The sequence below is a fragment of the Miniopterus schreibersii genome (assembly GCF_964146895.1).
Source record: "Miniopterus schreibersii genome assembly, chromosome: 13".
NCBI classification, from domain to species: Eukaryota; Metazoa; Chordata; class Mammalia; order Chiroptera; family Miniopteridae; genus Miniopterus; species Miniopterus schreibersii.
Window position 1 is genome coordinate 35,446,077 of NC_138113.1, and position 26,580 is coordinate 35,472,656.

Here is a 26,580-nt window from a genome sequence, read left to right on the forward strand (position 1 = left end):
CGGCTACTTCCACCCCAAGGAAAACAGTCTTTGATTTCTATCATCTTAAAATGCCAGTGTTAGCAAAAGATTTGTTTCCCGCAATAAAAACAAACCCTAGAATCTTTAACAAAATTTTCACATGTGCAAAATTCCACTGAAATAAATATATTTCTCTCATTTATCATTCCCACCCAGCGTTCATGTTTTCAGTTCATTTTTAGGGATATAATTTCTAAAATTAGGGCAATCAAATAGTAAAATTTTCCTGCTTTCTACATTAATGCTTTACCTCTCCTCCACCCTAAGTTACACCATTGTGGAGGATACAACAGTCGCTCGACATCTGACTCAGAGCATGGAAGAAATATCAGCACATGCGTTAGTCAGTCTGATCATCTGCCAGTTAGGAAAGGTGATGCTTTCCACCTTTACCACACAAAAGAATAAAGTATTGATCAATGAAGCCATTTCAGATGGTTTTAGAAAAGGATCAGAGATTATAGGCTAGATGGCATACATCCTAAACTTGTTTTCCATACCACTTAATCTCCCTGAACCACTAAACTTGATTAAATCCCTACCCAGCACAAAGCTTCCCTAGGTCATTTATTGGGTATATTGTCTGGAAAGCATATTGGATGCTGCTCTAAGGTAGGTAGGTCTACAATGCCCTGGTTGCACACACAAATGGATGTTTTAAGAATAATGCAAGGCTCTATTTCCCTTTAACCATAAGAATTAAAACAATACTTATCACCATACGGTTGGATATTACTTCCAATAAGTACAATATTTATTAAACATATCTTCAGTTGTTTTGTTACATAGTGTGCAACAAATTACAATATTCTGCAGCCACAAATTATATGCAGAGTATGAAGAAACTAGTAATCAGATAGTGTAATCTTTCCGTTTATAACTCTACAAGGAAGAACTAGCAAATCAGATCTTACATATAACATCTCACTAAACTTTATGCATGGAAAGTGACAGACACTGGTTGTGCTGTTTGATACAAAATGGCTGAACTTCATCTTCAGAAGACTAAACCTGACATCTAAACATGCCAATATAAACATCAAAACAAAATATATTCTAACCAACCACGGGAAACAGTCTGGTATCAGGAAAGCAACAAGGATTACACACATTATTTTATAAACCAGCACACAAAGGTTTAAAACAGTTCTGAAAATGAAGTTAGCTGTCTTGAGTCAAGGGAATAAAAAAAAAGTCAGTATTGACCATGTACAATCTCTGACCTTTGTGGAGACGGTAAGAATCTGTTGTAGTGCAGCTACATACAGTACAATTCAGGCAATTTTGTTTTTTCACTTGGGTTCAGATTGCAAATTCATTGCTGTGAGAAAAAGACGGAGGCAAATTTTAGCAGCAACCTCCACCTGACTGCTTGACCGGAGTGCTCTGAATTTTAACATTGGACTTCTCTGCACCACCAGCTGTTGCTCCAGGACCCATTCGCTTTTTAATCTCAGCTGCCATTGTCATGAAAGACTGTTCTACATTCGTTGCGTTCTTAGCACTGGTTTCCAAAAATGGAATTCCAAGGGAATCAGCAAATTCCTAAGAGAATAACAGGGCACAATTAACACTGGAAAAAATCTTCACTTTTAGTGCACTTCTATCTAAAATGGGCAGTGAGGAAAGACCAAGTTTACTGAATCCAAACAGAAGCCATACAAAAATTGTCATTTCAAAGTACTCTAGTGCACATTTTAAAAGCAAAAGGCTGTGATCATTGTATGACTCCACATCCATACATAATTCAAATTCAACACCTTCAAATTCCGTTGAAAATCAAACTTTAAACATACCTTTGCTGTTGTGTAGTCTACTACTTTCTTTGTGGTCAGGTCACACTTGTTCCCTACCAACAACTTGTTGACGTTTTCACTGGCATAGCGATCTATTTCCTGCAGCCATTGTTTAACATTATTGAAGGACTCCTAAGAAGACAGACATTTTTCAGGATGATAATATGGTTCTGCTCTATAACAACTGCTCTAATGAAATAACTGATAAAGAAGTGTTTTTCTTGACCTAAGAATTAATGAAGCAACTCTAGCTACAAAATAATAATTATAGTGCTGGCTAAGAAGTAAACTGATTTAATATTAAAATAACTACCCATATCTAAATAAATAAGAAATCAGAATTTGAAGGCTTGAGGATAAAAATATTTTATCTGACAGAGAAAGCTCAGTATCAGACTATAACTCAAGCAAATTTGATATATATAAATTGAAATTTGATTCTGGTTTATGAATAGATAACACTTACTACTAAAGACAAATTATTAAATGGGTCCAAAGTAAAGGTGCTTATTTTCTTTACCTCATATTAAGAAATTTTTTATTTTAAAATATTTCATGGTAATGACATGAGATCTGAAATTAGTATGATTTTTTTCCTCCTGTTATATCACTCACCCAATAACTTCTCATGGCACTGAATCTAAGGTCTTATGATTCCAGTTATCTCCTAATTAGCTACATCGTAGTTGAGGTGAGATTTAACATTGCTACAAGAAAAATAAGTTCTAAACATTTACTTTATTCTTTAATAGGAAAAAAAAGAACCCTGACATTTTCTAATCAAAACAATAGTTATGGTCCTTGGACCACCTTCTTCACACTATCCCTACCCTCCTCCACCTTCTCTCAAAAGCTAATCTCCGGATATTCTTTGTCCTCCCCTAAAATCTCCCTCTAGCTCATCCTACTTCTGAACCACATGCTCCATGGGCAGAGACCCATAATCTTGCTTTTGGCAATTCTGACATGTCTAACTACCGGGCAAATTTGTTAATACTTTAGATAAACCAATAACCCACAATTCCCTATAAACTCTTGCTAGAATGATCAGTTTTATTTAGTTGATAATAAATATAACCAGAGTCCCTTGAAAGCAAATGTAAAACTAATTACTAAATTTTCTATTTACTTAAGGAAAATAATATGAAATTTTGGTTGACCAATTCATTAGGTACCCAAATAATGTTTATTTGATTCACTTATTTGGAAGTGGACCAAGTTTTTGGCCATGTAAATAATATGGATGGCTATTTATCAAATAGTTACTTCCTACTTGGTCACTGTAACACAATTTCCTCCTGGAACTTACCTGATCTGTCACATCATACACAACTATGATGCCATGGGCTCCTCTGTAATAACTGGAGGTGATTGTTCGAAATCTTTCTTGGCCTGCTGTGTCCCACTATTATAAAATAACCAAGAAATCCAAACAATTCCATTAAGACAGAGTTGGGGAAAAGGGCAGGAGGAGGGAGAACAGTTTCATTTATATGGTTAGGGAAATGACCAGGATTTGATATGGAAATATTAGCCCTCAGTGCCCACACTAATAAATTGCATGGTAACTGCCAAATACCTGAAGGCCCAGAAAAGAAGGTAGTGCCTACAATTTAGCTTGTGGTAATGCTACCAATGCTACCAATATTACCAGCTCTTTGAGATTAGGAACTATGTCATACTTTTCATATTCCACACAGCCCTTAGCACCGTATAAGACATTCAGTATGATTATAGAAACAGACTGTCTTGATTAGGAAGGCTACTTGGCCTAACACCCCTTTAACACAGTACACTCACACACAAGAATAACATTTGCTACCATGTTTTAGCATCATGGAAAGCACTGAAAGGATCTAATTAAGATAATTACCAGTCAAGATAGCACTTTAACCACCTCTGGAAAGTATTATCTTAATCCTAGGGAAAACAATGTAAGGAAGATGATTAAAAATACTTCCATAAAATTCATTTTAAGAGCAACTTGCCACACTTTAACCACTTACGCTTAAACACCAAAAACAAATGCTCATTTAAATTACTACATTAAAATTGTGGGTTTAAAAAAAACTGGAGGGAAACTCAATTGTTAGATTTTAAAAGCCTTGGTTTTAAAAAGGGCAATGAGAATTTTGTTTTAAATTGCTCTTAGACAATGGCCTCAAAAAAAATTTGTATAATTAGAATAGCTACCTACCCAACTGGTAAAATGTAACATCTTGATTGATGGGAAAATAACAGAATGGTTACTGTAAAAATAAAAGGACTTGAAGCTTAAGACAAGTGAAGATCAAGATGCAATAGCCTTTATGGGGAGGGAATTACAAAGTTCTGGAGTATATCTGTGACACTGACATTGATCCCCTCTAACGTTTTAAATGGCAAAATTAAAAACAAAAAAAAACCTGGTTCAGGAGCACTCAGTGAAATCACTTCCTTTTCCAGCAGACACAGAGCTGTTAAAAACAAGTTGAAATTTTGGGGAAATGTGAATACAGACTGGATATTAGATAATATTGAGGCTTTAGTGTCCATTTTGTAAAATATGATAATGGTTACATACAAAAACAGTATGTTTGGAGTAAAATGTCTGTAATTTAATATACTCCAGGGAAAAAACTGATGAAGCAAATAAAGTTACCACCATTAATCTAAAACAAACAAGTCACAACAGCTTCATTACCTTTTTTGTTCAAAGTACTGGCCTGAGAGCCCAGAAGACTTTAGATCTGTATCAGTAAAGAGTATCAAAGTCTTTCAGGATATCCTTGGAGAAGCATGAGCTTTGGAGTCAAGCCAATCTGACTTCAAAACATCAAATCTAGGTTCTTGGTTATTTAACACTAGGGACAGTCACCTAACAGTTTCCTCATCTATAAATCCTAGATGTCACTCACCTTATAGAATTGCTAAATGGGTTTAAATGGGCTAATGTTTGTAAAACGCCTAAGCAAAGTGCCTGACTATAGAAGCTGCTCAGTATTATGGAAATGCTTACACTACACCAGGCACTCAGATTCAAGGTTATAGAGATGAATGAAATATAGTGTTCACAGGATATCTCATTTCAGTGGGAGAGACAAACATGAGAAAACCAGTTACTCTGTGAGGGGTAATGAGGATTATATACAGAAGCAAGTTCTCCCTTCTCTTCTCCACCCACCAACCCCTTGCACAAAGACAGCACAAGAAAAGGAAGAAATTATTTATAAATAAATGTTAACAAAGAATTGTAGCTAAGCAATGGCATCCAAAGAATAAAATTTCTGATATCTCCCTGCCACTCTGAAAACTACTGACTCCACATCCTAACAGTATCTTCTTCTATAACTGATCACCCTTTGTATATAATCCTCGTTACCGCTCATAATCACAGGGTAACTGACTTTCCCATGTTTCTCTCTCCCACTGAAATGGAATCTCCTATGAGGCTATGTTAATTATTTATCTCTATAACCTCGAATCTCTCGAGTGCCTAGTATAATGTAAGCATTTCCATAAATGCTTCATTAATGAACAAACAATCACTGAAGGATGCTTTCATGCTGTGGGTCTGGACTCCGTACCTGCCCTGCAAAATGTTTTGTAATCACTAACTCTGATAAAGACCCAAATGGCACACTTGAAAAGGAAAAGCTGAAAGGATAATTAAAATATAGATCAACACAATAATTTTGAAAGACCTAGAAAACTTGGAAAGATAATTGAAGCCTAACAAGATGAAATGTAATGGGTTTAAAAGTAAAACCTAGCACTCAGATTTAAAAACAATAGTCACGAAGTATAAGACTTCATAAAAAAAATTACAAACCCAAAGCCATAAGATCCAAACTAGAAGATGATTCAACTGAGATAGCAAATGCAGTTAATTCTGGTCCTTGTTTTCTATCCTTGAATGGATTAACAATGAGAAAAGGCCATGAGTCCCTGAATCCAAGAGGGGAAAAAAAGAAATTCAGAGTCTAAATTGAGAGGATTTACCTCATATAGTCCACACTGGCTGAACTATATATATCGTATTTGATTTCAGGAATCACATTTTAACAAAAGACATAAAACACGAGAGTAATCAAATTGTAAAAGATTCTGAAAACATGCTTCCAGAAAGGAAACACTGACTTCAAATATAGAGGTTGTGATAAGATCAATCCAAAGAGCAGGCTGGGCAGTGCTCACATCCTCCCACAACATCACCAAAATTACAACTAAACTACAGAAAAAACATCATTCAGAACCACCTGAAATATAGCTGAATAGAAATCTTACAACTAAGAATATAAAGAAGCAGCCACATGGAGACTGGCAGGAGATGCAGCAAAGACTGGGCTAGTCCCACACCCATGTGTTGCAGAGAAAAATGAGGAGGGATACATTGGTTGCCTAGATTCCCCCCTGAGGAGCGAGGGGTCCCAGCCCCACACCAGGCCCCCCCAGCCCAGGGTTCCAGTGCCAGGAAGAGAAGTCCCCATAACTTCTGGCTGTAAAAAACAGCAATGTTGTGGCTGAGTGAAATGGAGAGCTGCTGGAGTCCCACGCAGTTCCTATTAAAGGGCTCAAGCACAGACTTACTCGGACTCACTCCCTCTGAGCTCCAGTAGTGGGACAACTGCTTGAAAGGTACCAGGGACATACAAGGAGGAAATGAATTGCCTGGCATCAGAGTGAGAGCTGGAGGGGCAGCTTTCTCCCAGACAGAAGTGCTAGCAGAGGCCATTGTTCCTTTTCTTAGCTCTCCCTGCACAGAGCTGGCAGACAGGTGATATCTGAGTCACCATCAACCTATCACTGTCTCCCCGGCCCCAATGACTCCGTGACATCCAGAGTCACCCAACTTGCAGGCCCTCCTAAGCTGTTTCCAGTGGTTTTTACATAGGAATGGCCTGTCTTGGCTCATGCTTCAGGCTTTCCTAAAATCTCAAACAAGCAGCATCTGGCTTCAGCATGCTTCATACTTCTAAGAGGCCCAAGGCCCTGCATCAATGGCAGCAGCCTTGGTTCACAGCTGGGTCTCTCCTGGGCACCTCTAAGCCCAACACAAGTAGCAGTCACCTGCAGATCACTTTGTAGCTCATGCCGGCCGGGTAGACCTGGGCAGAACATAGACAGTGGCCTGCACCTCCTGGAAGGCCCCAGAGCCAGCACACCCAGTGGACAGCTTCAGACCATGTCTCTCTTAACTAGTAAATACCAGAATGAAAATAACAAATCCAAATTTTCTCACTCTAAATCCAGAACTCCCGATTCAGTGCATTATCAATCCCATGAAAAGAACAGTCACTGGTTTTCTATGGTACCTCCTACTAATAGCCAGCTCTAAAAGATACCCAGAGAGTAATCATCTTAAAGACCACACTTGTAGTCCCAGACCCATATTAAAGTGATAATTAAACTACTGCAATTGCCTATTTTTAATCTGGGGTTGGGGTTATAAGGCTAGATTAGGGGGCTAGGATGGCACAGGGACACACAATATTGAAGACAGAGCTATAGGTCACTTGGTTCTGCTAGGAACTGTAGGCAAGTAATTAAATCAGCACCCAATTTCTGAGCTGTAAAACATGTTAGAAAAGCTAAGTTCCTTTCCAATAAAATTCTGTTTTTAAGAGTTGGTACATACTATCTAATAAATACAACAGAAATAAATACAATGGACCCTTAAATAATGCAGAAGTCAGGGGTGCCAACCATCAGCCCAGCTGAAAATTCCATATAACTTAAGTTTGCCCTCCACACATGTGGATTCCCAACCACCAGACGACCTTGAACAATCTGGGTTTGAACTGCATGGCTCAAATAAACTGCATAGGTCAAAAGGAAAAATGGCATGTATATGTGGACCTAGACCGTTAAAACTTGCATTGTTCAAGGGTCAACTGTACTCAAACTACATATGAAGAACATCTCCCTAGGTTTCTTTTCAGGTTCCACAGTATTCAGCACAGTAAAAGACATAAAGAAAATGCTCAATATACTTTTGCTATAAGACAAGGTAAAGTTCAAATTAGACCCCACTGATAAAAGCACAAGAAAAAGAACTAGGACCAAGTTTAATTAAAACATGTATTTCTCTGCTTTATGAATAGAAATTCAATGAAGAAGGTAATCTTAGAGAAACCACTTTTAATCTGAACAATTCTTATTCTACCACTCTGTCATAAATACATAATCCTTAAGATAGTTTAATTTTGTTAAATATTAAAAATAAATAATACATTCTAAATTTACCAAAATAATTTCAGAAAAACCTTCTGGCCCAAAAATTACTTACTATTTGAAGCTTGATTGTTTTCCCATCTAACTCTATAGTTCTTATTTTGAAATCCACACCAATAGTGCTGATGTAGCTTTCTGTATACGTATCATCCTGAAGGGGAAAAAGTTAATGTTAAAATTAATGTTCAATAGAATAAATAAGAAAATAATGTTAACTTTTATATACAAAGTTGATAAGGCATAACATGTTGAGAACAACCACTCCATCTTGCTCCAGTACTTAGTTCATGTTTTGATTACAAAGCACTATTTAACTAGTTTTTTCTTAAGATTTTGTTCAATAGCTATTCTTTAATTTTTTTCACACATTTCTTGGCAAATCCTTTACACACATTATATAGGAAAAGGTTTTATATTTTCAATGATTATGAATAATTTTACTAATTGCCAATCAGTGAAACTCTAGCTATCCCCTACCCCCAAATCCAATTTACTCACCACAAAGTAATGACCATGTCACTCTCCTCTTCTGGATTTTTTTAGAATTCAATTTTATTTCATAGTTTTAACTTTCTCAAATTCTCATAATATAAAATTTACCCTTTTAAAGGGTACAATTCAGTAGTTTTGTTTAGTATGTTCACATGGTTGTGCAACCATCATCCATTATTTAACTCTAAAACATTTTCATCATCCTGTGATGAAACCCTGTACCCAGTAGCAGTCACTCTCCGAAACCACTAATCTAACTTTATGTATTTATGGATTCGCCTATTCTGGACATTTCATATGAATGGAATCACACAATATGTGGCCTTTTATGTCTGGCCTCTTTAACTCAGCATGAAGTTTTCCAGGTTTACCCATGTTATAGCATGTATCAGTACTTCAACTTCATTCCTTTTTATGGCTGAATAATATACACTGTATGGATATACCACATTTGTTTATCCACTCATCAGTTGGTGGATATCTGGGTTGTTTCTACTTTTTGGCTATGAAGAATAATGCTGCTATGAACATTTGTGTACAAGCTTTTATGTGAACAATGTTTAACCCAATGTTAAACTTTAAAAATTATACCTGTTTTTCTCAAGTATCTGTTATGACATTTTACTCAGAATGGAACCAACTCTTAATGTCTGCTGAAAGATATATGAATGGGGAGATCAAGCTATCACCACCTAAACTCACTGAAAATCTTAGCAAGCACCAAGCACCGCCTAAGTGTTCTGACAACAGAAATGAGCCTAAATCTAATCAAACCTAAATCTATTAAGAGAAGCACTATCAAACAGAACTTTCTTTGATGATGGAAAGGGTCTATAAGATGAACTAGTTAATACAGTGGCTAGTGAGAACAAGGAACTGGATTTTTAATTTTTTTAAACATTTCTTTATAACAGCTTTTGTACCTCATCTCTATTTTGGGGATCCGGAAATCAGTATTTTTATAAATACTTCCGGGTGATTTTACTGTGTAAGTAGTATACTGAAAACCTGTAACTTAGATCAACAGGCATCTCGAGAGGATTTTCTTTGAAACACAAAATTCTCAGGTATATAGCCAGATTCATCAAGAGATACCAGTTCTTCCCACCTACATAGAATTGCTGATTTAATACTAGGAAATATTCTTAATTTTAATATTTGCCAATTTAATAAGAATTAAGTAAAATCTAATTTTAAACCTTTAATTACAAATGAAATTGAACATTTGTTCATATTCACTGGCAATCTGTATTCTTTTGTGAACTGCCCACTCATGTATTTGCCCATATTTCTATTAGGACAAACATCCTTTCCTTGTTAACGTATAAGTGAACTTCATGTATTGAGAATATCATCCCTTCCTCATATTAGTTTTGCTAGTACCATTTGTCTTCTAACATTTTTATATGCTTGACATTAATTTTAATACAATCAAATTTAAAAATATTTTCTTTCCTAATTTTTTGTTAGTAAAGAATCACCTATGTTATTCCATGACTTCCATAATTTCATTTTTAACTATGATATACAATGAAATAATTTTTAAATGACATTCATTAATATCATTCATCTTACCAGAAAAGTCATATTTAGTATTTGAGATGGTGCCAAGCTTGCAGTGGTGAATTATAAGTTTTCTAAAATTCTAATTTTCCTTTGAAAGCTTGAAATGACAATCTCAGTTCACCTCAGAAAATGTCTGCCAATACCCAATTCCACGTAACTATAGTTTGTCTATTAGTTGTTCTTTCAAATAAAAAAAATAATTTTGCTTTTCTTTTCCTTGAGAAAACTAGACCAGCACACTTTAATAAATAGTAAAAGTGTTTTATGCATATTCCACATTTCTTCACAACATGGTATTTTAAAAATACTCAAGGAACAAGATTTTTAAAACAATCACTTTTACTGTTTCATCAAAGACACTCTTAAGTAAAAATGGTCGTCCCCCCCACCCCACCCCCCGTGGGTAAACAGAGCTAAATACAGTGACTTTGAGTACAGTTTAGAGCTTAGCACTGCCTTGATACGGTGTGTTAACACACCAGCAATTTTACCCTACCATTGCTTTTGCATCATTAGGGCAAATGTCTTTAATACTACCAGCTTAGTATTATTAGAGTAACAGTTTTGATCTCATGGACGACCCACTGAAAGGGTCTTGATAATCCCCAGTCGTGTTTAGTCCACACTCTGAAAACCAATGATCTAGATTGTGAGAAAGAAAACATGCTAAATTTGAAGGCAATTGATACACACTACAAAGAAGACTGTGAATTCATTAGGTTGAAAGTCATTTATCTGCTTATAAAGTTCAGCATATAGAACACTATACCATTGCTAAAAAAGTTTGACCAGGACCTGCCTTTTCTTTTTATTCTACTAACCTTTTACTTGAAAATTTGTTTTCCATCAAGTCACTTTCAACACAGGCCAACTATGTTCCCCTTACCTCACTACCTATGTCAGAATGAAATATTGTTTGACCTCTACACCAAGACTATTGCTCTGACTTTATAACCACACTTTGCTGAATTTCTTTTAAGAGCAATGGCATTTCTTTTATTTAAGACTCCAAGGTATAACTAGGGGTGTATAGTTGGAGACTTTAATTAATAAATTCTGGGAGAGTTAATTTATTGTGAATAACACTATTTAATCTTTTGTCTACCTAGAAAACATACACAGCATTAATTTCTTTAAAGGCATTTCAATTTCAACTTACTGCAAACCTAAGAAGGAGGCAAGACTTTCCAACTCCAGAGTCTCCAATCAGAAGCAACTTGAATAAATAATCACTGCAAAGGGGGAAAAAATCACATTAATAAAAAGCATATTGTATTGTAAATTCTGCAACAACAAAAAACATAGCAATAATAATAAACAGCTCATAGAAGAAGACTACAGCTCTTGAAAAGCCCATGACTAGCTTAACAGAAGCCAAAACTGCAACCAACAGCAGAAGCTCTTTTGATGAATCACTACACAGGACAGAATTATGTAAAAGTAAGATAAGCAATGCCAACAGTGATCTCTCAGATCAGTGAACTACTTCCAAGGAAAGAAAGAAAGGAAACAAAAGTGATATGCATTCTTGGAGAGCCCAAGAAACCATGCTAGATAAATCCCACTCCCTCTGCAGTATTAGAATACAGAGAGTTAACTTTCCATTGTTCTCGCCAATGAAACAAATCTTTCCTCCTAATTCCAAGATCAAATCATTATTTCATAGCAATCTTCCAAGGGTCTTTTATGATCCTTTCCTAGCATCCACCTGGAAGCTCTCCCTTTAAAAAAAAAGGATCACGTAACTTCTGGTAACCCTGTATTATAAATATTTTAAACTGAAGATGTGATAAAATCAAAGGTTGTTTATGAAAGTACACAACTTGACCAACATTCTAAGCTTGTATTAAAGCCTTCTTCAGAAAACACTGAAAGCTAGGCTCTGTTTATATACATTGACCACTGCCAGGCCTGACTCAAAGACCATTCCCAGGGGATTCCTTTATGGACCTGAAGACAACAGACTATCTGGCCATGGTCTCCAAAGGAATCCCTCACAGATCCTTCCTAATTTTGACGAGTTCTATATGTTCTTTTAAGCAATTTCAAAAGAATAAAAATAATCCAGAATTTACAGTTTATTAGAAGATAGACATGAGTTTCAATTTTGTTCTGTGATTTCTTTTTATAAATGCTACTTACATAAGGTGAAATCCAAGTATCACTCACAATTTAAATTTAGATTTCAATTATTGTATTTGCATGTTAGCAAGATGTAAAACTTTGAGCAGTTATTATCTTTGTGAATACTCATCATTACCCAGGTATATAGTGATAAGTATTACTTAAAACGTTTTTGGTTATACCAAGTTAACATAGTACACTTATTGTCCCTAGTTATATCTCAAGGAAAGTGGGGGAAATCCAAAGTGCTCTAGTCAGCAGCAAAATAAAGGTCATAGAAGGAAATAAGCTTTTAAACAAGACATTAAGAACGGGATTGAAGCACTGGATGAACTAAACAACAGCCTTTCCAGTTTGACATCCTAATGAAAAAGGGGGGAAGATAATGATTGTAAAAATTTACCCTTAATAAATGACTGATACATAATACCATACAACTTTTATTAAGCAGTACAATTCCTGACTGACTTTAGCACTATTAATAGCTTCCTCCAATTTAATTTGACTAAATTCTTAAGAATGCTAAACACTGAACATTAGCAATGAGTAAGTACATGTTAAGAATTTACATTTGTTAGCAAAAATAATCGCACCATTGATACTGCTACACTTAGTTTTTAACAGAAATTTCAACACAACAGATGCTATGACTTTACCAATCTCCCTGAGCATCCAGTAGACATTCAATAAACATCCCCTGAATCAGTTGTACAATAAAGGACAACATTGGGCCACAAATGTTGCCTAAGGTAGCATTCATTACCTTAAAGATGAATTTCTCTATTTCAGAGTAATCATAAGGCTGGAAAAAACATGAATGCTTCCTAACTGTTACAAATTACATTATGATTTCAAGGAAATAATAATCGGGAACATATGAGATCTTGCTATCCAGCATATGTTATCTGCTTGGCTCAAATAAACTCATAAAAATTCCCTACAGGTTTTGGGGGTGGGGGTTAATTGTCAATTTTTTAAAATCACCTTTTTCGATGATCACATTCTTTTAAAATGTGTTATTTCAAACACTAATTTATGAGTTTTTGTAAGTTTCTGACACTATAAGGTTCACAGCCATTATAAATAATATGAAGAGTTCTCTTCTCTACAATGAGATAATCATTGCTAAACAAGACTACAGCCCGGCCGGGCGTGACTCAGCAGTTGAGCATCGACCTAGGATCCAGGGGATCGGGGTTCGATTCCCGGTCACGGCACATGCCCGGGTTGCGGGCTCAATCCCCAATGACTCTCTCATCACTGATGTTTCTGTCTGTCTGTCTCTCTCTCCTTTCCTCTCTCTGAAATCAATAAAGATATATTTAAAAAAAAAAAAAAAGACTACAGTTAAGATGGGTTTGAACTGCGCATGTTCAATCCATTTTCACGGATTTTTAAAATTCACGTTGTCCATGGGTCAACAGTGTTTTCAATCGCAGCTGGGAATCTGCATATGAGGAAGATCAACTTAAGTTATATGCAGGTTTTATACTGTGCCTGGGTAGGAGCCCCTAACCTCCCCATTGGTTCAAGGGTCAACTGTATTTTGTTCTCTCCCATACCATCATCAGCTCTACTAACATGATGAGACATGGAGAATGGCAAAGTCAAACTCACAAACTTCTCTCCATTATTGAATATACACACCCAGAGAATGTTACATGCACTGGGACATTTTAAATAACCTACTACTGTAGTAACTTATTTCTAAACTATTAATATACTGAATGTTCAAGAGAATTCAGATTTAAGATTGCTTAAAGATATTTCTGTAACTATAATTTACAGAACAGAACCAAGAAATATGTTGATAAGACAATATGCAAATCTAAAGTCAGAAAGCACAAGGTCAGAATTTTGGTACAAAGATTCAAGAATACTATCACAAATGGTAAGACTGTATTTTTCCTTTATTCCCTAAGAACTTGGATTATGTTTTCAATCTACAATATAAGCTTGCTAAATCAGAAATCTATAGTTATAACTGTAATCATCATTCTCATGGATTATTCTAGTAAATCCTACCCACTGCTCCCAAATAAGAACTTCCTCTCGTCTTTTTCATGCCTAATTTGCTATAACCCTTCATACTCTATCCCCCTAAATAATCTGGAATCTATTTCCCCCACTCTTATGTTTGACATATCTCTCTGTGAGTGTGAAGGTAAACTGACTTATTCATCTGTGTATCCTAAATCTAGCACTGTGCATTTTACAAAGCATGTGCTAAGAGATCAGAGGACATTTTAATTTTGCATTTTTAATCAGCCTCTTTCATTGTGAGATATAGCTAATAAATATCTATGGCCATCCTTGATTAACATTTGGGGCAAAATTCTAGAGGAAAAAAATGGATGGGAACATGGCATGTTAAAAGGATATGGGCCCTAGCCTGTGTGCTCAGTAGTTAGTGTCCACCAAAGCAGAGCAATATGAACCACAAAGTAAACAACCACATACGGGATTATAACCAGAACAATAAAATAGATATCCATGAGTCCATATGGGTAGAAATGATTAAACAAATGAGAAAGAAGACACAAATCTTCCTTACAGGAGGATTCCAAATAATACATGTAGAAGGAATGGGCGAAATAGAAAATCACCAGCAGATCATCACAATAACAACTACAGGCAAGATCCACCAATGAATACTAAAATTCGTGGTGGATGAAACTTTAAGAAGAAACAAGTTATTTGAATGCCCTCAAATTAGTCCCGCAAAATATTTATTACTGTGGTGGTTTTAATATTTGCTCACAAATTTTTTAAACACTCCTCCAAGAGATGGAGCTTATTATTTCTCTTTCCTAGTGTAGATTCCTAATGATTGCTTTTTAACAGAGCATGGAAAGAAAAAAATAGTAACTTCATAATGGGAGAAACCTGACAGATGCAACCTTAACTAAGTGATCAAAGGGAACATCACCAGCCAGTGTTGCTGGGTTCAGTCCCCAATAGGGTGCATGCAGGAGACAACTATGTGTTTCTCTCTCACATCGATGTTTCTTACTCTCTCTCAAATCAATAAACATATCCTAAGGTGTTTACTGATTTTTAAAAAATTACTAAAACAGACTTTGGTTCAAAATTCTATTTAGGTAAAATGCTTTCCTTTTCATGAAGTTACCAAACTGTACACATAAAATATGAAGTAGGGAATAAATCTGCTGCTTTCTGAATCTAAAATATTACTGGAAATTCGAAAATCTCAAAAGAGACAGTTATGTGAAACACTGTTATGTGAAAAGATTATAGAACATTTTAGTCTAACCCATATTTGTTTTTAAAAAATTGTGCACACACAACAAAAGATTTAAAAAAATGGACACTTCTAAATTATAGTATTACAACTGTTTTTTTTCTTTACACCTTTTTTAACAGTCTGCAGTAAGCCTGTATTACTTTTATAACCAAAAAAGATGTTGAGGAGAGGAACAAATTTTTTTTTAAATATATCTTTATTAATTTAATATCAAGGAAGAGAGAGGGAGAGAGAGAGATAGAAACATCAATGATGAGAGAGTCATTGATCGAGCCCGCAACCCAGGCATGTGCCCTGACCAGCAATCGAACCCCGATCACCTGGATCCTAGGTCCATGCTTAACCGCTGAGCTACGCCCGGCCAGGCAAGGAGAGGAACAAATTTTTTAATTGAAAGGTTTGTTCAATGACTTAACACCCTTGCAAGTTCATTCAGCTTACCTGCCATAACACAAATGATTTCTAAGTAGGTAGAGTAGGTCAAGGTTGTAAACAGATAGCACTGGCACATTCCCAATATAGCCACAACTATAATCTTTTGGATTAAATGTTTTCATTTTATGAAAATTTGTATTATTAGACATAGTTCACAGATCAGTGAATATTTTACAAGAGAAAGTTGACTGATATTAACACAACTTGCAACATTCCACCCTTTGAAAACATACACCAAAAAAGAGAAGACTAAAGTAAAACAGAAGAGCACTACAATGTCTAGTAGTTTTTAATCAAACAGTGGCCCCGAAATAAAAATTGTCCAATAACATCTATAAGTATACCTTTAAAAAGGCCTGCTATTTTAAAAAGTTCAATGGAAACTAAATTTGTTCTCTTTCATCTAGAACTAATTCACCTGCATGATAGGAATCATGTTACTTTACCTTTTATAAATATCATACTTGAAAACAGCCTAAAACTAACTTTACATATCAAATTTAAAACAAAATCATTATATTAATGTATAGAAGCCAAGTAAACTTTAATTCACTATTAAACTACACATTATTTTATTAGCCTTTGGGGCATGGAATGACTAATAAAAACTGCAATAATTGTTTCTAACATCAACTTTTCTTTTTTATTCACTTTATGCTCCACAGAAAACAACTCAAAATTGACCATAAGGCTGGGGAAGAGCGGTAACAACTAGTTACTTCATGCGCTTCTATAATGTTTGAATTTTATAGAGCACATATTTGTTTTGTGATTAAAAATAAATAAACCTTCAGCAAAAGCAACCTGTTAATCAAAATAAATAGTCAAAATAATCAATTACTAAATTTAAGGAAATAGCCAAGCAATTTTTAAAAAACTATTCCCATAATCAACCCCTAAAACAACATGTGTTTCTTTGATATTTGGAGACAACAGATTAATTCTCCAGGTTCCATTTTAGCTGTTTAGAACAGTGCTCCAAAAATTCAAAACTGGAATTCTCCAAATGAGGGCAATATTGTTAGTGCTGAAGGAAGTAGCAAGTCATGCAAAAAGACAAACCAGTAGATGGTCTTACAGCCTCTATAACAAATATTTGCTGAGAAACATGCCAAGGAAGAGGTGTAAATGTTCTCTACCTCTTTACCTTTCAAAGCCTGCATAGGTTTTAGAGCTGGAAAGACCTGCATTTGAATTCAAGTACCATAGCATACTAGCTATAATTGAGGCAAGATACTCACCAATTTCCTCATCTGTAAAAAGATTCTATTAGCACCCTCCACGACCCAATTAGGCTTTTCTTGTCAGGATTAGAAATAATGCCTCTAAAACCTCTAGCACAGTGCCTGGCACATTATAAGAGCATAAAAACTGGCATTACTATTAATTTTCCTTCCTCTATCCAACCACAAGGTAACTTGAAAAACTTTAAGAGCTATGGACAAAAACTTTAAAGCAATTTATCCAAATCTTCTGTTCAGAAGATGGATGACAAAGTATCACAACTTACCAGTATAATCTAAAAGTTTAAAAAATTACCAACTAGTACTATGATCATAGCAGTCACAACTCCCAAAACCTAGGAACACTATAGTAGCATGGTCTGCAGCAAGTATGTCCTCTCCAGCAAGAGAAAGGCAGTTCTCTGCTTCACTTGCTTTACTCATAGAAAAGACAACCATGACTTCTAAGGCCCCAAGTATACATACTTAAGGATAATCATGATAGAAAAACTGAAAATAGATACAATAATTAACTTCAAACCTAAAGAAGTTTTAAATATCAACCCAAAACAAGATATAAAGGAGAAAGTCAAAGGTCCACTCATAATATGTAACTCACAAACCCTTTTTAACATTTTAAAAAGACCTCTCTAATCATGAATTTTAAAAATAATTGACCACAAAAATGTTAGTTGCCTAATTAGCTGGCTTAAATGTTGAATTCTCAGGAGTTAAGTACACATAGTAAAACTAGAAACAGCATATCTGGACTGTGAATTCACAGACCCTTTAGTTAAAATTCCAATTCTGCTGTTTACTTGGAATGCCGTTGGGCAAGCCACTTAACTCTTCTCTGCCTCTTTTTCCTCATCGGTAAAACTAGGGCACTATCTCTTCACAGAATTAAGGGAAGTAACGTACATACATAATTTTCTGGCTGGTGATGGAAACTCAAATTGTTAGTTGTTGACGTCATCCCAGAACTAGCTAGTATCAAGGGCTCTGGAGAGTCTTCCTCAGTGCTCTATTTCTTTCCAGCTAAATCAAACATAACTAAAACTTTGTTTAAAAAAACAGAAATCACAGGCCCCTTCTCCAAATCTTTTGCACTGGCTATCCTGCCATCCTAATTCTTTAAAAGTATCACAAGACTCAATTTGTGCTAATACTGTCATATTGATTATGCCTGTTTGAGCATGAGTCATCGTAACTAATTAGCAAGCACCTAGGAGCAGAGTTTATATTTCATAATTAAAAAACAAAAACAGCCCTGGCCAGCGTAGCTCAGTAGTGAGAGCATCGACCCTCACACCAAAGGGTCTAGGATTCAATTTCTGGTCAAGGGCACGTACTGGGTTGCAGGTTCCCTGCCCCATTCAGGGCATGTGTGGAAGGCAACCAATTGATGTGGCTCTCCCACATTGATGTTTCTCTCTCTCCCCCTCCCCCTGCTCCCTTCCACACACTCTAAAATCAATGGAAAAAATATCCCAGGTGAGGATGATGAGAAAAAAAAAAAAGAAAACCCCCTCAATCTTAGCATACTCTTAAATGACCACAGAGAAAGGAAGGGCTGGCTGTTTTCTTTATCAAGCTTTCTTTCAAGGTGAAATTAGTCATGTGTGTGAACACATATATATGTATGTATGTATGTATGTACACATATACATTCATTGGAAGATTTTAAAAGTTGTACTAGAAAAACTGTTACAGCAGACAAGCACAGAGGTAAATGTATAATGATTAAATGTGCAAGAAAAAATTTAAAATTGAAAACCACCTGCTATTTACACATATTCTAACATCCCTTACTAGAATGCACATGTCGAATAATGTCTGTATAGCACTATACTACTCTTGAGAATCAGAACTGAGATGAAACTAATCATATTTTATAGATAAAGAAACAGGCTCAAAGGCATAAATGACTTGTATGAAGTTAAGTGGCAGCCTGAACTTAAACCTAGGGTTTATAACTCCAAATGGTATATTCTTTTTATCACACCACATTTTATCAATGACATATTTTATATACTGAGATGACAAAAATGTCAGTAAATATGTTAAGTCCTATGTATAAAACCTATCAGCACAAATCAGAACATCTATGAACTAGCATGTAGGACTTGACCAAATATAAAAAAAGTGTGATTCACAGCTTAAATTAACTTAGAACAGCCCTGGCCTATACGGCCCATGCACCGAGAGATCCCTGGTTTGATTCCCGGTCAGGGCACATGCCTGGGTTGCTGGCTCAATCCCCAGTAGGGGGCGTGCCAATCGATGCTCCTCTCTCACATAGATGTTCTCTCTCTCCCTAAAATCAATAAAAACATATTTTTAAAAAAAGTTAACTTAGAACATCTGTGTTAGTAAATAAGTTAGCTCAGCTCTGAAGAACATAGTAAATTTTGGAGTTCAGACTTCATTAGCTTTAGTAAGTAATGAACACAAATGCTATTCATGAGGACAGGTACTAGCCACCAATCTACCATGATGCATATTTCACAAAGTTGTTTCAAATACCCTTTTATAAATCTAGCTACTTAACTATTTTTATAAGTTCCATCTAATCCACCTAAGACTATATTACACTTGGCTAGGCATTTATCCTAACTACAACCATATGGACTTTAAAGTAGTAAAGACACACTAGAGATGACCTATTGTTCTTAATGTGAAAGCTAATGCTCAGTGAACTCAGTGTGCCTTTCTTTCAAGACTCCTAGAAACACTTCATATATTAGTAACTTAGTAAGGAACAGAAAAGTAATTAAGCATTAAAAAAAAAAGGAAAGGAAGAGAAGCACAGACTAGATCATCAAAATCAAGCCATGCCCAAACAAGTCTCACATTTTAAAACTAATTACTTCAGGATACCAGATTTAAAGTTAAACTCTTGTCACTCTCAGGTTTCCACATTTCAAAAGAGTGGTAGTAAATTCTCTTTTCTGTTTTCAGTCTCCTAAATCAGGCATTCTTAACTTGAGATTCATGAATAAGCTCAGGCAGTGAGAATAGGTTACAACTTTATGAAAAATATTAAGAGTATGTATGCACATAGGCAGCAGGTCCACAGGGTTCACAAATGCTCCTAAGGGTACATGACCATAAATGCGTTAAGAATAACTACTGTCCTAAATCAAGTTACTAGAAAACATCTACAGGCAGAATGGAAAGGACAAAGAATAATCCCACTTACCTTCTATTGTTACTCAAAGGAAATACATTCAGACAAGTTAAAAACATCACTGTTCTTGGAAAGCTTCAATTATATAATTCACTAAATTTATTTGTACAGCTCACAATCTAAGGTACAGACCCTAGCCAAGCTTAAGCACTAATTAAACACTAGCTATTATTATTTTAAAATGTTTCCAAAGACTGGTTCCCCTTGTGAGCAAAGACATTCACACTTTGTCATAATTAGGAATCTACAAACATGGAACAGAGTAAACTTAACTGGAACCTAACACAACCTTGGATTGAATAAAGCAGGGTGTTCTGACCAACTGAGCCAACAAGTCACAAAAGTACCAAGGAAAACTTCCATTTCCTACTTCTTTGTCCCTTACTTCCTCACATGTTTAAGTTAGTCAACAAACCAACAAACACTTGTTCTCAGGCTTCTTAAGGCTTTAGGACTACTTTTCTTTCCTAAATATTCCACCATTACCCTTTTATAATCTGAAACACTCACAGGGTGGTTCCACAGAAAAGCCAAGCCCTAGATTTTTTCCCTTAAATTCTATTTCAGACATCAAATAAGCAATCTCAACCCCACCCTCTACAGGAAAACAGTGGAATAGTCTTGACCTCTCCCTCTCCCTGTAAGATTTTTTTTAAAAGTGTGGGCATTTTGCCTAAATCTCAAAACTCCAAAATGTAGTTCAGAGAGTGGTAAAAACTGATAAGCTACACATCTAAAATATCTCATGCACTGGCATCCTACACCCACGTTTGGTTTCTCTTCATCTTAAAACACTGAAAGTATTTTTTAGCAAATCTTTAAAAATCTCAAAATCTTAAAAAGCATTTTATTTAACCCTAAACATTTTCATATATTAGGAAAGAGAAAAGAATAGATAACATTAGGAAAAGGAAGCTATTCTTAACAATCAAAAACAAAACTTAACAACTGCAATTAGTAAAATTATCATATATGTAGTCAAAAGTTGCCAAAGAGACACATACACAGCCCAAGGATTGCTAGTAGGATGTGAATATAACAAGATGTTAGCTCATAGGTAAATTACTAAGATTGCTTCTAGAATTAAAAAACACTGAAATAAAATTACTCAGAAAGCAAAATTCTCTTTAAAAGCCAACTAAATAGTTGGCAAGAGAACACTTGATTCTTAAGTTTATCCATCTTTAAGATATTTTTTAAAGCTTTAAATTATTTATTTGCTGGAATATGTAAGAAACTCAACATCTCTCATTTTAACTTAATTATGATGAAAAGAATAGAAATTCTAATTGCAAAATTTCAGTTATGTTTAAATGATCCTACAAGATCATCCATTGACACAAAACTCTTACGATGCATTTTGTGGAGATTCTATATAGTTAATGGAAACTTACATTACTCAAAGAATTGCATATATTGATTCTCTACAGACGTTAAGAAATCATATTAATAGTGAAAATACTGGTTATTTTCCTTCTCTAAACTTTTCTGAATTTTTCAAACTTCTATCACCACCACCAAAAAGTCATCAAGATAAACAACAAAGACAACTTACTTTTAGCTGATTTTCAGCTTCTTTTCTAATAAAATCCTAACTAAAAATTATATGAAAGCCAGTAAAGATATACTGATCAGGTAGATAAGATACCTAATTAATCTGCTTTTACTTCCAAATCCTTAAGTTAAAAGACAGATTTAATCAAAGCACAGTGCTGGCAAAAAAAAAAAAAAAAAAAAAGTCAAATGTTTCTTGAGTTCTACCACGACAGAAGAGCAAAGTTTGAAAGACTGATTAAATCTTGAGCCATGATCTCAATATCATCTAGAACCATGATTTTAAAAAGCAAACAAATAAAGAAAACTAAAAACAGAGTAACTACTCTAAAAAATTTTCTGCATTAAAGAACCACAGTTGAGCCAAGTAGACTATTATTGTTCTTTGAATGCAATTAATTGGTATATTCCTGATAGGTAAACACACTTTATTATTAACACAGTCCTTATAGATGAAGCAGGCAAAATGATTTTCTTGACATTAAAAAGCCCACTAGAAGCTAACAGATTAGGAAAAATGTTTCTGGTATGAGAATAATGTTAAGTATTTCTTAACTCATATGTTGAAATAATCACTGCCTGCTTCACTTACCTAGCTCAGGAAATCAAAATCTTTCTTCGGGTCTCAAAAAAAAAAGCTCTGACACTTTCCACCTACTTTTCCACTGTTCAGATACCACTTCCAGTTGCCTTTTGCTTTTGTTTGTACTTGAAATTCAAGTGAGTCAGTCATTACCCTTAATTTCTACCATAAAGATAACCCTGGCTTGTCAATTTTCCCAAATCAGAAACATAACATGAAGTCAGAGACAGCTTAAAATTTAAACAGTGACTGACATATTTTTTATTCTCCTCACTCCAAAACCAAAAGCTTACAACTTAAAGATTATAAAAGCACTCAGTAATAAAACTATAACAGGTAATCTTATGTCAACTAATACAAATCTTAATTTAAGAAAACATAAGACTTTAAAGTTTAGAACAAAGTATTAAAGGGACCTGTGTGGGGGTGATAAAACTAAGAATTTCTTTCCTTTTTTTTCTCTATATGACATTTTTTCTCTAATACCTTTTATAACAAATTTCACTGAAGACAAAAGAAACTGCTGAAGGCAGATTGCTAAAAATCTGCTTGCTAGTTGCCCTTATGACCTTCCATTATAAAATATCAATCACTCCTTCTCACCTCAAGTAATTTCCACTAATGCTTTTCCAAAGGTTTTCTCAAAACTCCTAGATTATTTGACTAGACACAATACAGAATATAAATACAGTAGGCCAGGTACTGGCATACTTGATGCCAGAAAAAATATAAACTTGATTTCTGGGTTTGGTTCTGTTGAGGTCACTAGTCCAGAGAACACAAAGGAAGGATAATTTGGCACTGTATTTACTGAAGAATTACTATCCTTGCCATTTATTCTTCTTCCTTCTAACTCCCTTGAAAAATCCTCCTCACTCCCTCTGCTTCTCCAAATGATAGCTAATAATTCCCTAATTAAGGTCTCTTTTCTATAAAGCCTTCCTGAACCCAACTAGCCAACAACAACCCTCTACCTTCCTTTGAAATTTTGTTGTTCCAATCCATGGTGCACACCTGGAATTTGCTGTTACCTACTGATATTTTCTATATTCCATTATTAGCTCCTTGAGAGTAAGGATTACATGCCTAAATCCTAGCACTACTAGAATATCTTACATGATAATGATGTACATCACCTAGTGTGCTCTTAGTCTTCCGAATTCTTTTACAATACACTTGAACCTCCAACTACCCTGATATGAATAATGACTACTATCTTACTTTAAAAAAGGAGAAACAAATTCAGAGGCTAAGTAATATATCGTGGTTCTGTTCTACTAATCTTCAGAATCTATTTACAGTACTAAATATATGTAGGAAATACAAGAAATTTCCTGAGCAAAAGAGGTTTACAAACCTCCAGAGAGTGGCAACTCCATGTACTTTATTGTTGCCAAGAAAACTACTAACCTCAAGTTCAACTCTGCCCAACTATGCAAAACAAACTTTGTCCTTGGAGCCCTACGTAAAGAAATGTAAAAACTGCCCACATAGCAAATATGGCACTATGAGAACACTATCCTCAACTTCTTAAAAAGTTTATAAAATTTTAATAAAATACTATGGCTTCTGTTTAGTACAAAAAGGGAACATTTCAGCATTAAACCACAATTATTACAAAACTTGAAGTCAGATGCATTTTGCAAGAGCCATGTGACACACACATGACAGTCAGCTAAACTGATGGGTGGACCTTGTAGGGAAAATGTTTAATTGAGCAAAGCAGCAAATAAACTCAACTGTTAGAACAAATACTGATTTTTGCTTTAAAAAAAAAAAATTCACCCTGTCCCCCAAAGCCTTCCAACACTGAAGAAGAAAACCAATTAAATCTCCCCCAATTATTAATTTATATATGCAAACTGTAGAAGGATTTTTTAAAGGGCCATTAAGAGAGCCCAAACAAAGTCTTCCCAAAGAAAGTGAACACCAGTTCCTAGAAAAAGTGCCAAGTGTGTCACATCTGCTGTGGTGACTTCTTGAGTAAGCAAGAAAAAGAAATGCATTAACTTTTCATGACACGTCATGGAACCTCATTCCCTATCTGCAAACATTCAAGTAGGTAATCCAAACCCTACAGATCTATCATAGGGCCCATTCGTTTCTCTTTTCAACTTGACAGCAAAGTCTTCCTTCAGTTTGGTAATATCAGAAAAATGTTCCTAAGATTTAGTCTTTTTTTTCCCTTGACCTACACAATACAATATGACTTTTAGTGTCCTCTAAAAAAAAAAAAAATTATCACAAATGCCTAGGCTTTGTACGAAGGCGGTGGGCCTGGCGAGTTCTTAAAGAACTCCAGGAAATAACTAAAAAAGACAACTAAAAATTTTAAGTCGCTTCTCACCATCTACTTATTTCCCTTAATCCCACGCAGTCCTGAAAAACACCAGTATTGCCTGCAACCTGGCGGAGAGGGTGGAAGACAACAGAGCCAACAAGCTCAAGATTTACAAGTAAACTGGTCTCCACCCAGATGCTTCTGACAGCTCCGCAGAGTGCGGGCGCAGGGTATGACAGTGCCCTCCACGAGAGCTCTCCCACCCTATCTGCTCCCCTTAAACACAAGTCCTTCAAAAGTCACTGTCTCCACGAGAAGTTGCCCCTTCCCACCGCCCTACCACCGACTCCCAAACGCCCCACCCCTCCCAGCAGACTGTTCCTCCGCACCGCCCGACACTCAGGCCTCCACCCTCAGCCGGTCCGGGCCCGGGCAGCTCGCCCCTCCGACCCGACCCCTCCCCGAGGCAGCCCCTCCTCCGTCAGACAATGGGGCCCGACTCCCGGCCGCCAGCCTCTCCTCCTGCCCCATCACCCTCACCTCACCCCGGCCGAGACCCCAACCCCCTCCCCAGCCCTCCTCGCCCCCTTTAATCCTTCCCAAGCTGGCCCGCGGACCCAGCCGTCCGGTGCTCTCCTGCACTCACTATTCGGGATTCATGCTGGACATGTCACTGCAGCTGCCGCCGCCGCCACCGCCGCCCTTGCTGCTGCAGCCGCCGCCCTGACTCTCCGCGCCACGGGTAATCGGAGAGGAATGAGATAGGCTGTTCCGGGAGAACAAACGTCTTCCCCCACTCCGTCCCCTTAGAACACAATCAGCAGCCGCCGCCACTCAGCTATCGCTTCCACCCAAAATGGCCGCCGGCGAACCAGGAAATAGGAATGCCTGAGACAGAGGGCCTTTACATAGCCCAGAGGGCGGCCGCACCGCGTGGCATGCCGGGAAAGAGTGTTGCTAGCTCGTCTGCGGGCGCTGGGGACTGACGGTGCGGCGCAGAAACCAGGACTCACCTTCCCGCCAAGCCCCGCGCGTCTGGTGCATGCGTACTTGAGGGGCTGTCTCCCGCCCCATTCCCCACTCTCCCACCGCCCCCTCCGCCCCTCCCTGCTCCCCTCCCCGCTGACTCGCTGGCTACGACCTCGCTCGGACTCCCCCTAGCGGATTGGCTGAGACCGAGCGGCCCTGGTGATGTCATCAGTGAGACGTGGCAGCCCCGAGAGTCAGCGCCCTACAGGGGAGGGGCGGGGCAGGAGGCGGTGCGGGCGGAGAGCGGAGGATGGGGGTGGGGGGAATCTGGGGACGACGTTGGGAAGGGAGAGGGGTCAGAACCCCGAGGACTGTTGGAGCGCGGAGGCGGGGCGGGAAGGGCTGGAGGCCGTTTCCGGCCGCTCCTGACTCCCTCGCGCCTTTGCTGCTGCAGCCTTCAGGCTGGTGTCGAGATGTCCGCTCTGAGGGCGAAACGGGGGGCGGCGGGCTTCTGCTGAAAACTTCGCGTCTCTGGAACACACGAAGCGGCTCTTTCAGTTTCCTTCCTCACGTAACCCCACAGGCACGATCATTTTCTTTTTCCATTTCTTGCTACTCCCTTTGATCCCTGCGCTGACCTCCGCAGCCCGGATTTTGCAGTGGCCTCCAAGTGGACGAGCTGCTGTGTCTGCCCTGCCCCGGGTTATTTGCACACACAGCCAGGTGGAGCCTCCTGGAACGGCACTCCCGTCGCTACCCCGCAACTTTTAATGGCTTCGCACTTCGTGGATGGGACCCAGCCCAGAGATAACCAAAAATTCAAGGTGTTCCTGCCCTGGACTCAGCCTTCAAGTTGAATTGTACTTGT

The 26,580-nt window shown here is 37.0% G+C and overlaps 1 protein-coding gene across 1 annotated transcript; it reads right to left on the bottom strand.

Annotated features, from left to right (window-relative positions):
• Window positions 1-745: 745 nt before the first annotated feature.
• Window positions 746-25,767, bottom strand: RAB1A (RAB1A, member RAS oncogene family). Its single transcript, XM_081156227.1, has 6 exons — window positions 25,390-25,767; window positions 11,248-11,320; window positions 8,086-8,181; window positions 3,127-3,222; window positions 1,818-1,949; window positions 746-1,566 (listed from the first exon to the last, which is right to left on the bottom strand). Exons 1-6 carry the CDS (start codon window positions 25,410-25,412, stop codon window positions 1,369-1,371), a joined length of 618 nt encoding a protein of 205 aa, XP_081012353.1. The 5' UTR covers window positions 25,413-25,767; the 3' UTR covers window positions 746-1,368.
• Between the last annotated feature and the right edge of the window lie 813 nt (window positions 25,768-26,580).